This window comes from Nomascus leucogenys, chromosome 7b (assembly GCF_006542625.1).
Source record: "Nomascus leucogenys isolate Asia chromosome 7b, Asia_NLE_v1, whole genome shotgun sequence".
NCBI lineage: Eukaryota > Metazoa > Chordata > Mammalia > Primates > Hylobatidae > Nomascus > Nomascus leucogenys.
Genome location: NC_044387.1, coordinates 98,226,761 through 98,240,224, shown reverse-complemented (window position 1 = coordinate 98,240,224; position 13,464 = coordinate 98,226,761). Strand labels below are relative to the sequence as shown.

The 13,464-nt window shown below is 34.1% G+C and overlaps 1 protein-coding gene across 1 annotated transcript in view; it reads right to left on the bottom strand.

Moving 5' to 3' along the window:
• LOC100593515 overlaps positions 1-12,214 on the bottom strand; it is a 29,599-nt gene extending 17,385 nt beyond the window's left edge. The window contains exons 1-2 of the mRNA XM_003276675.1: positions 12,071-12,214; positions 6,265-6,368 (exon numbers count right to left, since the gene is read on the bottom strand). Coding sequence (XP_003276723.1) covers positions 6,265-6,368; positions 12,071-12,126 — 160 coding nt within the window. The 5' untranslated portion in view covers positions 12,127-12,214. The remainder of the gene's footprint in view (positions 1-6,264; positions 6,369-12,070) is intronic.
• Between the last annotated feature and the right edge of the window lie 1,250 nt (positions 12,215-13,464).

Below are 13,464 nucleotides of genomic sequence, written 5' to 3'. Positions count from 1 at the left end.
ATTATATTTTTTAATCAAATGCCAGAACAAAAATATACTTACAAATATTCATATAAAATTAAATCTTAGTGTTTTATACATATTATAATAGCTTTGTAAACAAATAAGAATTTCTCTTCACAAAGATTCTGGGATCACTGGAAATATTGCCAGAAGAGCCACCTCCTCTCAAGTTTGGCTTGATGAGTCTTAAATATCATGTAATCTGAGCAAGAAGTGGTTACAGAATGTGCTATGTCCACATGGCAGAGTGCTCGCTAGGCCCCCATCCTGACTGACAGACCCTGGAGCTCTGAACAACCACTGAGATCTGGCGGATCCATCTATAAGATCCAGTTTGGTAATGATGTCATTCTAGCTGTAAACTGATTCCATTTTAGGACAAACAATAATAATGAGGTATATTATCTAACCATCTATAAGAATTTGTTTACGTAACAAATCTGGAGGCAGTAATTAAAATTAGAACAAAATAGATATAAAATTCGTGATCTGAAAATTAAATTTTGAGTGGTAAAGTGGTGCTAAATATTAAATCTGTAGTTTCTGTGTTAAATCTCAATTTCACCCTTGCTTCCCCCACTGAAGACTATTGTGCATTATTAACATGAACTGAGTCATTCCATGTATTATCAAACAACAATCTGAAGAGTATTACCTGTTATAACAGTCATTAACCCTTTGTGCCTTAAGCATTAAACTTGAATATCTCATTTCACTAATTAACAAGTCTACCACCTAAGCCTTGTACAAAGAAGGCAGGAGAAAAAGGTTTTGACAATGTTTAAAAACTTTACTACAATTACTAGATTTATTTTTAGTATGTTAACATTATTATTTTTAAATTACTTACAATTTAGAAAATTTTTCACACTATACCATGAACACCTTTAGGTATACCCTCATATCCCAGATCAAATAAAATTTGAATATACTCCTTTGTGAAATACTCTTTGTAAAAACCATTGTAATATCTTCCTGAAATGGAAGACTCCACTAATAACGTTGCTTATATCCTCGGTGGAGAGCTGACTCTGAGGTTCTCACACTAACCAGGCCTCTCAAAGGAAGACAAAGTGTACCACGTTGTTAGGAATTCATGGTCCTCAAGCGAAGCAGAAGACACATTTTCTCCACAAGAAAGTCTCTCCAAATTAAGGCCCTGATGCCTGCAAATTAGGATCAAGTAGTTTTTTAATCCAGCAAAGCAAGCATTCAAGACTAAAGGAAAAATAAATGCACTTCCAGAAAAATAAAAACTGATTGATCAACATGGCAAATACAATGTCACTGAAGGAACCTACAAAGGCATACTTCAGGAAAAAGGAAAATAATCGTATAAAGAAGCTGAGATGGAAGAAGATTTAACAACAAAAATAAAATTGTTTAACATACAGGTAAATCTAAAACATTTTCTCATAATAATCATGTGTGCTACCTGGAATTAAGAAAAAGACAAAACTAAAATACAAGATCAAAATATCATATTGGCATGCCTTGATCCAGAGCACTTAATGCAAAGTAGGCTGTAGAATTAAGATATATTCAAGTTATAAAAAGATATTAACAATATATAAATGCAGTGCAAAAACAGTTAAGAACATGGCCCTTTTGAAAAAAATACACAAATAACATTCTCCCTTAAGATACATTTTCTTAGGCATACTTTTTCCATGTCATATTCTCAAGAATAAACTATGGAGAATAGAGGTCTTTTTCTTGTTGTTTTTGGTTTGGTTGTTGCGATTATTTAGTCTTTCTTAGCACTCTCAGCAATCCTCACGCTATTTCTACAAAATGTGAGTTGGATTTTACATGGTGCCCTTTTCTAACTTTATGAATTGCTTTTCTCTGTAAAGAAGATCATAGGTCCTACAAACACAATGTCTCATTCCAGCTAGTGCAGCCCTTGCAGGGAGGGATCAGTTTTATCTTCCAGATCAGCAGGACAAATATGAATAGAACTAGCTTTGTATTGTCTGAGCAATATTACTAGATAGCTTTGCATTGCCAAAATATTACTGTTTAAAATAACTTTCTTAGATTTCTGTCTTAACATCAGTTACTTAATACTTCACACCAAAATTGAAAATTGCACTATTATAAACCATTTAACAAAGAAAAACACTATATATATGCACACATACATATATATACACACATACGTGTATACACATGTATATCTTTTATGCACATATATGCATATATATACATATGCATACATATAGGAGAATTTTATGCACATATGCATATGTATATACACATGCATATATGCATGTATATGTGTACATATATATTCATATACATATGTGTACATATATACATATACATGTAATGTGTGTATAAACATATACATATATAGACATATACATATATATGTGCATTTATAATTTCCAATGAGTATTTTATGCACATATATTGCTTAGAGTTTTTAATCATTAGAATGAGGCATGAGGACAATGGTATCAATATGATTTCAGTCTGTCTTTCCAAATACTATGAAATTTTGATTCATGAGCAAATCGTGATATGGATTCTTCTAGTAATCACAAATGGTATCTTAGATATTTAGACTCAGGCCCCAGTTGACAATAAATGTCAGTTATCCAAGTAAATTCTGAGCCTACAAAGGTGCAGATTTTGAACGTAGCTCGGCATATCAGTTTGAGAGAACAGAGATTGAGAGATTGCTTTGGAGAATGTTGCTGCTGTGCTGAGTTCCAATATTCTCTCCAAATGTGGATGACCGGAAAGATGCTACCTGCTTAAGCCTAGAGACAGGTGACTCACAAAGGTCACCTCGATCTGTGTTTCATGGAGTTTGAAGGTTAGCCATCAAGAAGAAAGAAATTCTGCCAAAATTCTTTGGTAGGAAATTCACTGGTAGAATCTGTCAGGATAAATGATAGGTAAATGTTTCTTATAGATCAGATAATTTGTCATGCAGGGAAGTGTCAGCCTGGAGTCAATGTGATTCCTGCTCAAGAGTATCATGTGTGTATACAGTGAGACTCAAAGAGTTTTTCCATGAATGGGACCCCTGAAAAACCAGAGGTATACAGGAAGTAGTACTCAGGGAGAGGGTGCCTGTAGCCCACGTCATGGCAGGGAGTCCAAGCAGAGGCGCCTTAGTGATACCACGAAACCTTAAATTAGGCTAGTAACTAGAAAAATCCATGCTAACAACCTGCCAGACATAGTAACAGAGACTCATTCTAGAGCAGCACCTCTGTGTAAAAGTCTATCCCCTGACCATGCCCCTCTCTGTATTTCAATTTGAGAGGCTTTGCAAAAAGTCAGATGGAAAAGAGAGAACAAGCTGGTCACGCCTATTTGCAGGCAACAGCCTGCCTGAAGCCAGTCTTACATGTCACAGTGAAGATTTAAATCAAATACATAGCTATACATATTATAAAGTCAGGGCATTCTAATAGCATTTATGACAAAGTTATCACAGCACTCTCCAAGAGTGAACAGAAGAGTCATAGGCCTACCCGGGTTCTCTTTTAGTGGCAAAAAAAAAAAAAAACTTTCCTCTTTGAATAATGTCAAATGGTCCATAAGGACAAATAATAAGCAGATCTATTAAAAGAATCTCAGAATCTCACGTGACATGTCTGTTTACCATTTAGGTGCCATTTGCATGAAGGAATTATGTCTTCTGCTTAAAGTAGGGTAGAACAAACATTAGACCAACTTATTTAGCCTATGAAGACAGAATGAAATGAGAAAAAAAGAACACAATTTTTTTTCATGTTGTCCTTCTCAGTATTACCATCTGGCAGCTATCCTGTGACAATTACTGTAGGAACAAGTGGCTCGTATCCCGGCAGTCATTGAAGCACACAATGGGTATTTAGAAGAAAGAGAATTTCCAATCATATGTAACACAGATGTCAGAAATGTAGAATGGTTGGATAGAGCTTTGTTTTTTTTCTCCAAATTTCACAAGGCAAACAACACATTTTACTCACTCTATACTTCTGTGTACAATGATTAATCTAAATCAGTGTTTCTGTACCTCAGCACTGTTGACATTGTGAGCCAGATACTACAAGACTGCCCTGTGCCTTGTAGGGCATGTAGCAGTATCCCTGGCCTTTACATACTAGATTCTGGCACCAGTCTGCAATTGTGACGACTAAAATATTGCCAGACATTGCCAAGTGTCTCCCACACAGTACAACTGCCCCTCTCCCTCACCAACTTTAGAACCACTGGTCTAAAAATTCAGATCGCATATCATAATCTTGATTGGCAATCAAATTCTAACATACTTTATTTCATTTAGCATCTTTTAAAAACTCATGGTAATTCAACACAAAATGACATCGCTTGGTAAATCCCAGTTGGAAAGAACTGATAAATTAGAGGAATGTTGAAAATCAAGAGATTTTGTTTCACTGAGACTACCAGGACTCTTAAAAGGCGGAGAAGTCTTTATGGTACTATTAAAATGTGCTGGATATGTTGATTACCTTGATTGTGGTGATGATATGATGGGTGTTTGTGTATGTTCAGACTCATCAAATTGTACATATTGAATATGTGCAGTTCTTTATATGTCAATTAGAACCCCATAAAGCTGTTAATTTAACAGCTTTGTTAAAAGTGTCATGAAATTTGAAAAACACTGAATTACTTTCATAAATACATATTTCATTGAGTATTTAACACACTAAGAGCAGGTAAATGGTGCTAATCCTAGCATAAATTTAGCAGAGTCAAGCATCTATCACCCCCAGATTACTTGAATGTCACTGACACTAGTCCTTCCTGGCACAATGCATTTTAGTTTCTTTTGATGCAGCCATAACAAAAACAATCTCTTAGGATAATCTGTTTTATTATCACTTTATAAAAATGATTTAGGTTATTAAATATTAATAATCTCAATAATTTTATGAAAAAATGGCTTAAATATACTTTGATTCAAATTGAATAAGCATGGTTCTAATTTGCATGACCTTTTAACAATATTCAGATCATGTTTTATACTTTGTGGCATTTTAAACAACTTAAACTTCTTAACTATAAAAATAACTTAACATGTAGATTTTTTTAACTTCTAAAATGGAAATGGGAAGTGTCAAGTTTTCTCCCAATTAGGCACCTGTTCTTGAGGACATTTTTATTCCTGCTATCATAGTCGTGATTACTCTACAAATTAGAAGAAAAAACAGAATAGAAAGGGTACAGATCCAATAGTATATCATTATACCAATCCACTTTTAATCAAGACAGACAGCCACTATTTTGATAGGTAATTTCTAATAAAAGAAAAATAGCTCAATGTTTAATGACAAATAATTTTAAGAGATCCTGTTTTATTGAAAAATTAAACTAGGAAGAAACATTCAATATAATTTTACTTACGTTAAATGCACATTTTCTTTTCCAAACTCGATTTCCTCAAGTGAGAGCAAATATATTAAGTCATGTATCAGGTCAGCAAATGGTCAAGGCACAGTTAGTGCATGTACTGTACATTCCTGCATTCTTGATTGCTAACGTGAGTGTGAATAAGTTTAAAGTTGTGTGTAATGTGCATATTTTTCTTTGAATAAGAACACAGTGGTACAAAAAAAAGTCATGTCTCTTCATGATGGAGATATATTCTGAAAAATGCATTGTTAGGAGATTTTGTCAATGTGGGAACATCATAGAAAGTACTTACACAAACCTAGATGGTATAGCCTACTACACAACTAGGTTATATGGTATAGCTTATTGCTTCTAGGCTACACGCCTATACAGCATGAACTCTACTGAATCCCGTAGGCAACTGTAACACAGTGGTAAGTACTTATGTATCTAAACATAGAAAAGGTACAGAAAACATATAGTATTATAATCTTATGGGATCATTGTTGTATAGGTGGGCTGTCATTGGCCAAATCATCTAATGAGGCACATGGTGTATATAAAGTTGTATCTTAATGGTCTTTAAAATTTTGATCTACAGCATCCAAGGAGCAATTAAGTTACTAACAAAACGCGATCTTATATAAAACTTTATTTTAAATTAAAAAATGTTTAAACTCTCAATATCGGCTTTCATGGGTCAGAAAACTGACCCCTCACTACCCCATAAAAAAAATGAATACTGGCCAGGCATGGTGGCTCACACCTGTAATCCTAGCATTTTGGGAAGCCGAGGTGGGTGGATTGCTTGAGCTCAGGAGTTCAAGAATGCCGTGGCAATATGGAAAAACCCTTTCTCTACTAAAAAGACAAAAATTAGCCAGATGTGGTGGCTTATACCTGTAGCCCCAGCTACTTGGGAGGCTGAGGAGGAAGGATGCCTTGAGCCCAGGTGGCAGAGGTTGCAATGAGCCAGGATTGTGCCACTGCACTCCAGCTTGACCCTGTATTTAAAAAAAGTAAAAATAAAAAAAATAAAAAGAATACTTAACTGAGACCCTTTGAGTTAAACTGACTTTAATAAGGTCCTATTAAAGTCAGTTGTAGCCAGGACTAGAAAGAATCCAGAATCATTTGCCTTCTCCAAATGATTTTCCTATAATCACTATGCTGAATATGATATTTTGAATGAATAGAAAAATGCTCACTTTAATAAAACTTGAAAAACGTGCATTATGATGTGTACTAAAGTACAGGAGTAAACTGGAGGGGACATCAAACATTCATGGGTTTATTTCTATGAGGGTAATGTCTCTTGGCACACTTATTATAGACTTTTTTTGAAACAGCTGGTAAGTCTTCCAGTTCTTATGAACCTCACCTAAATCATCTACACTGAAAGCGAGTGAATGACCAATGAATACACAGTAATCATATTTTTAGATGCTTTTAGTTTTTTGGTGGCATACACCAGTGCACAATGGATTACTGTGTAAATTAATGCAGAAGTCATTTAAAGGTAGAACAGATAATAAAGTGGTAAAGAGTGAAGTAAAAGAGAATATAGTTCTGTATGAAACATTGTCATGGCAATGCAACAAAAGGACAATAGAATAAGCTAAACCCACTTTCATTAAGCTCATACAAAATTGTGTCACCAGACAAAGGCAGTGTTACAGACAAAATTCAGGCTTAAATTAGACAATCACCATTCACCTCTGTGACAAGGCTTAAAGCTTATTTAATAAATTTGCAATGAAATATTTATAAATGGATACAATTCTAATTAACTGAGACATTTTACAAAGGAAAACTAATAACAAGGCTACTAGATCACACTTTTTCCATTCAACACTAAAATAAAATTATATAGAGCCCATTTTTATTTGGGAGAAAATATAGACGTCAAGCAATACCATAACTGACATAATCTAATGAGGAAAATGACCCATGGCCTTTTTCTTTAATCAAAATAATTGGTATGTTATTTTAGGCTTCCTGGAACCAGACTCAAAAACACTTAACTTCTGTCTTGAAACACAGTGTGTGAGGAAGAAATGGTTTTAGAGACTAGAAATGGAATTGGAAAAATATGATACAGGTTTTCACCATAATATCACCAGTTAACTATGGCCAGAGCACACTAAACAAATTTTGTCCCATCTAATTACAGTGCTTGTTAATATAGAAACCAGACTATACAGAAAAAAATTTAAATATAGAAAAAAGTTTTAAATTAGCCAGGCGTGGTGGCGGGCACCTGTAATCCCAGCTACGCGGGAGACTGAGGTATGAGAATTACTTGAACCCAGGAGGTGGAGGTTGCAGTGAGCTAAGATTGTGCCATGGGTGAAAGAGCAAGACTCCATCTAAAAAAAGTAAAATAAAATAAAATAAAAAAAGAAAAAAGTTTTGTTTGTGTCAGTCCCAGTAAGAGTTGTTCTCACAGAAGTAAAACTGTGATTGAACATTTTGCAAATAAAATTAGGGAAGAACAAATATTGCAGTCTCCTTACTGAGAAGATTGCATCACTTTTCCTGGTTTGATGCCTTCCACAGGCACTAAGAAATCAGATCCTATTTCTGGGCTTTTGGCTGCTAAGGTCTCAGCACCGCTGCGAGTGCCCCTATTGGTCAGGATGGAATATAATCACTTGCTATCTCTTCCCCAATGTTTCCTCATCCACCAACAAGAACCATTCATGCATCCCTTGCCCAGAATTCTCTGGCCTCTTCAATTCAACAGTGTTTTCCTGTCTTGTCAGGGAAATTGACAAAAACAAATTTTTTAAAAAAATTAAAAAGTGATTTGTGGTGATAAGAGTGAATACAATGTGTGCATACTCTTTTGCCAGGAATACTTCTCAGAGGAGGTGATTTTGATAAGAAATCTGAATAAAGGGAAGAAGAGAGTCATATGAATATCTGCAGGGAAACATTGCTACACAGAAACAATATGAAATCCAAGGACTCTGAGGCCTGAGCGTGCCTAGTGTAGCTAAGGAACATTAAGGAGCCCAACATGGCTGAGTTGAAATAAACAAGTGAGAAGGAAGTAGGAGAAATCAAAGGAATAACAGGAATTGGAAAAAGGGAAATTCGTAACAGCAAGTTATACAGTCATATAGGCTGTTGTGAAGAATTTGAATTATATTCTGCATGTCAAAGGAAGTCCCTGGAAGATTTTTAAGGAGAGAAGTGGCATTATATTACTTTTCCATAAAGGAGTCTCTCAGTTCTAGATGGAGAAAATATAATAGAGGAAGCAAGTGTGAGTCAGACATCAGTCAGGGGGTTGCATTAGGCCAGATGAGAGAGATGATGGATGGCTGGGGCTACTGATAGAAATGGGAAGACGTGGTAGAAATCCCAACATTGTTTGAAAACAGAGAAAAGATTTATTGCTGGGAGTCAGATATTTGAGAAGTTTGTGGAAAACCATTCTTCTATTAAGTTTCGGAGCTGAAATTAAAGCTGTTTCCCTGACCTGAGGCCTATGATTCAGTGGTTTCCAACCCAGGATGATCATTATCATCACATAGCAGTATTTATGAGTCATCAATTTCTAAGTCCTGACTCAGTCCTATAGAATCACAGTATGTGGCAAAGGGGGTTGGGAAACTTTTTTTCCTAATATTCAACCATGTTTGCCACCCACCTCATAAACCATGCAATGATAAGTAAGATGAATGTGTGTATAGGTACAGCATTAGCATTGTAGAAAAATTACTGTGTTTGGGGAGCGTGCAGAAAATCCTGTGTCAGAGACTATTTCACAAAATGAAAATGTAAGCAGGGCTTTGGAGCACAAATTGTAGTTTCTCAGTGAAGAATGGATCTAAAGAAGTATATTTCAGATGGAAATTACAGAAAGAATAACCTTCAACTCCGAATGGGGCCATTTTCTCTTTGAGCCTGGAACAAAGAAGAGAAAAATGAATGTAGGAAAAAAAATACATTTGTTTATAAAGATAGGTATTAAAGCAAGTTTAAATCTTCTGGCCTCAAATATCTCTGTAAAATAGGATATGAGGTTGTTGACAATGAAGATTATGATGGATATTGGGTAAGATGTTGGAATAGAGAAGTTTTTGAGTCATGGCAGAGCAGAAATGAGAAAGGGACCAAAAAAAGAAACCCAGATGAAATTTCTGAGAATGCATTGTAGTATAAATATATAGGATAAATTAGATATTCATCTAGCCAGCTGTGTGATTTTCTCTGTTGTACTCAGCGGCCTGGCATATGAAGAAGCAGTATTGAGAATTGATCCAAATTGAAGAATTTGTGGGTTTTAGAGGTGAAACATTCTAGGTAAAAACAATTAAATAACTTAATTATAAGTAAAAACAAATAAATTGCTTAAGCCATTTCATATCTGCACAAATGATCTAAACCTCAATTTATGCCATGAGGATTAAATTAATAAACTAATTGGATTATTGTTGGTAAATGGTAGAAATCTAGAACTGGCAACCACTGTTACTATTGTTGATGCTATGAAAGTATGTTAAGTGGAATAAAGATAAATTATCAGAGTTCAGAAGACCAAGAATTGTGAAGATACATTTTTGAATATTTTTATTTAGAATCCTTGATATACCAAAAATAATAGCAGGGAGCGTCATTGGTGAATTTGGAAAACTGACATGAAAAAAAGCTAACCTATATTTGTATCTTTCCAACCTGCTGGGACCATTTTACATCACGATCCTGCCACCTAAATAATGCGTTTGCTAGAACTCCTGACTTTGAGTCATTCATAATTTCCTTTGATTGACGTAAGACCTTCTCCTTTGGGTTTTAATTCGCAAGGGTGAAGGATCAAACGAGGGCGGTTGCTGAAAACATTTTTGTTTGTGTTGTTTGTTCCCACACAGGCTATTTCCCTTCCCCTACCTCCTATTCATTGTCTGATGCATTTTCAGTAGGTCTCCTATCCCCACACTCCACTGAAACCGCTCTTTACAGAAGTCACTAGTGACTATGTAGCCAAATCCAAATGACCAATTGTAGTTCTCACTTTCCTGACCTTTCAACATTGACCAAGTCAACCACTGCTTCTTGAGACCCTTTATTCTCACTCTCCAGGTTTTCCCCTACAGCTCAGGCTTCTGTGTCAATTTCACACATTATAAATTCAGCAAACACTAAATGGTTACCCGGCAAATCATTTCTATCCTTGGACTCCTTAAATAATTATAAGAAACATGATTTATTCCTATGTATATGGCTATTTCTGTCCCTTTCAAGGTAGAGAATATGTGAGTCTTAGTCTTGTTCCTTTTATGTGACCGTTTTTAAGTTTTTCAGAGTATGTGCGGACCTTTCTTTCCATGCACTTTCTCTTTAGAGATAAAGTGATCATCACCCAAGGATCATTAAGCGTCATTTGTGGACTGACCTTCTCTAAATGTATGTACCCAGATTGTGTGTTTCAAACTCTAGACTCACCAGTCCAAAGGTGACTCACATGTAGGTTAAACTTGTGTTAGAAACAAACAAGCAAACACACGAAACACATTTAAGCTTTTATGTCAAACCCATATTTTCTAGCTTGAGTTTATGTTTCCAAGCTTGTTTTTAATCAGTTATATATTACAAATTTATAAAGTATAAATTATGTAATTCCGTGAAGCATCTAGAATATAATACCTTTAAAACACAGACATAATCATTTGCTTAAAATCTGTAAATAGCTTCCCATTGGCTATAAGATAAAGTTTAAATATCACATGGACCCGGGGATTTCTCCATTACTTCTTTGAATTTTGGTTTGAATAGTTTCCTGTTGTACTCTTTTGAAAGGAGTGATGGCAGGAGATCTTCTATTTTACCATTTTGTGGACATCACTCTCAAACTCTGTATAATATTTGATTACAATAATATTTATACTAAATTTGTTTTATGGATAAAACAAATTTTACAGTAAAATCTCCAACTCAAAGGGGGAAATTATATTAAATATTGTATATTTACACTTTAAAATTGAACTCATTTTGGAATCTTCAAGCAAAATCACAATATATTTAGTTTTGATTTGTTGAAACAGTGTAATTATAAAACATCCAGTGAACATAGCTTTTCTTTCAAAATGGCAAAAAATGCATCCATTTGATTATAATAATCTGTCCTGCCATTGGAATTTATTTTTGTAATTTTTCCAATATTTAAAATTTGTTTTGTAATTAATGTAACACTTTTGAAATGGGCAATGATACTTCTCTGAAATGTTTGTATATTATAAACAACCATGAAATAGATCATTTTATTTTTGCTGCAGATTTCTGTTTTTGTAACAGGTAAGGTCTTAATACATTTTTTAAAATTAGTTTATAAAATTGTAAAATAATAGACTCCAGATATACTTTTGTGACCTTCAAAATTAATTTCCAAGGAGACTTTTAAAATCAACTTATTGCAAGTTAACTTTTCTTAAGTAAAAATATTTTTCCCAAAATAACGCATTACTCTTGCCACAGTGGGACATTGTTAAGCTGTCAGTCATTGCCCACTGTATAACTAAAATTACATGTGCAAAATATTCATATTGTAATTTCATGTTTTTTTCTTGAACAAAGAAAATCTGATTGATTGCAATCATTTACACAGCCAGACAAGAATATTTTTAAAAATTCAAATATATCATTTCAGGCCTCTATCTACAAAGCTTTGAGAACTGAACTAAAATGAGAAATCTCGTACTCTTTCCAGATTGCATAAAACAGCTGTGAATTCAGATTCAACACTTCATCTTTCATGTTGATGTGGACTCTTTTGATCCCTGGAAAGAAATATATTTATAATTTCCAAAAGAACTGTCTCAGAGGTAAGTGGTATCCAAATGTTCTGTAGAGATAAAAAAAAAAAAAATACAGTGTCAGTGGTATTTGGCTGTAGGTTGATGATGCATTGCACAAGGATATAGAAACGTCTTTCCTATAACACTTGTAGCATTACGGTTTAGGGACTATTTAACCTTTAACACAAATCATTTTTATTTTCCCACTGGAATTTAAAGCACTTAATTTAGTTTTATTGTATTTCTTTTTCTTTCCCCTTTTCCCTATACTATGCCCCTTGGAAATTTTGTCTTTGGCAAACTGTAAAAAAGAAAACAATAAGAAACATGATTGCAAGACAAAACAAACTAGCAAAAGATGAAGAACCAATTTCCTCAGAAGATACACTCTAATGTAAATTAACTTAAGTCCCTATCAAAAAAGATTTTTAAAATTTAGAAATAAATTGACTTTATGTTTTTTTCTGATGAGTTCTGCCAGATAAACTTAGAAATAAATAATAACAAATATACAGTATGAAAAATAAACACATTGGCGGCGGTAAGTTTTATTCTGGCATTTTCCCTATTCAATGTTGCAGAATTGTTTTATTAGAATTATTTGAAAGCACATCACTGATAGCATGTAAAAAGAAAGCAGAAAACTCTATGTAATTCTGAAAATAAAGGAAAGTCTGGAAGATCATTTTATTTCATAAATATTCTGTCATCAGTGACAAATTTTGAGTCTTCATGTTCTATATTTGATGGAGATGTGTACATTTCTAAATAGTTCTTCAGATGTGTTTGCACATGGATTAGACTTAACATGTCTTTTCTTTCCACCCTGACAAAATAATAATGTAGTTGGTACACAGTGCTGAAGAGAAATGTAAAGAATAAAGTGTCGCGAGTTCTATTGGGACAATAAAAATGATTTGTATTTAAGGTTAAATAGTCCCTGAACTATAATGTTACAAGTTTTATGGGAAGAATGTCTCCATATGCTAGTGCAGTGCATCATCAGTTCACTTCCAAATACCCTGACATTGTACCTACTTCTGTAGAACAGTACTTGAATAGCATTTGCCTCTAAATAGTTCCTTCTACATATATGAGCGATGGATATATTATCTAAGAATGAAAGAAGGGATCATGACTCTAAATGGCACAATAGGTCATATACCATAAAGGTTAGTGATGCAGTGGTTATTGAGTGGCTATATTTTGTTTCTCCAATTTTTAAAGCAAGATAGTTATTTCTGCACATGGTGGGAATAGTTTGATTTAATATAAATTAAGATTTGAAATCATTAAC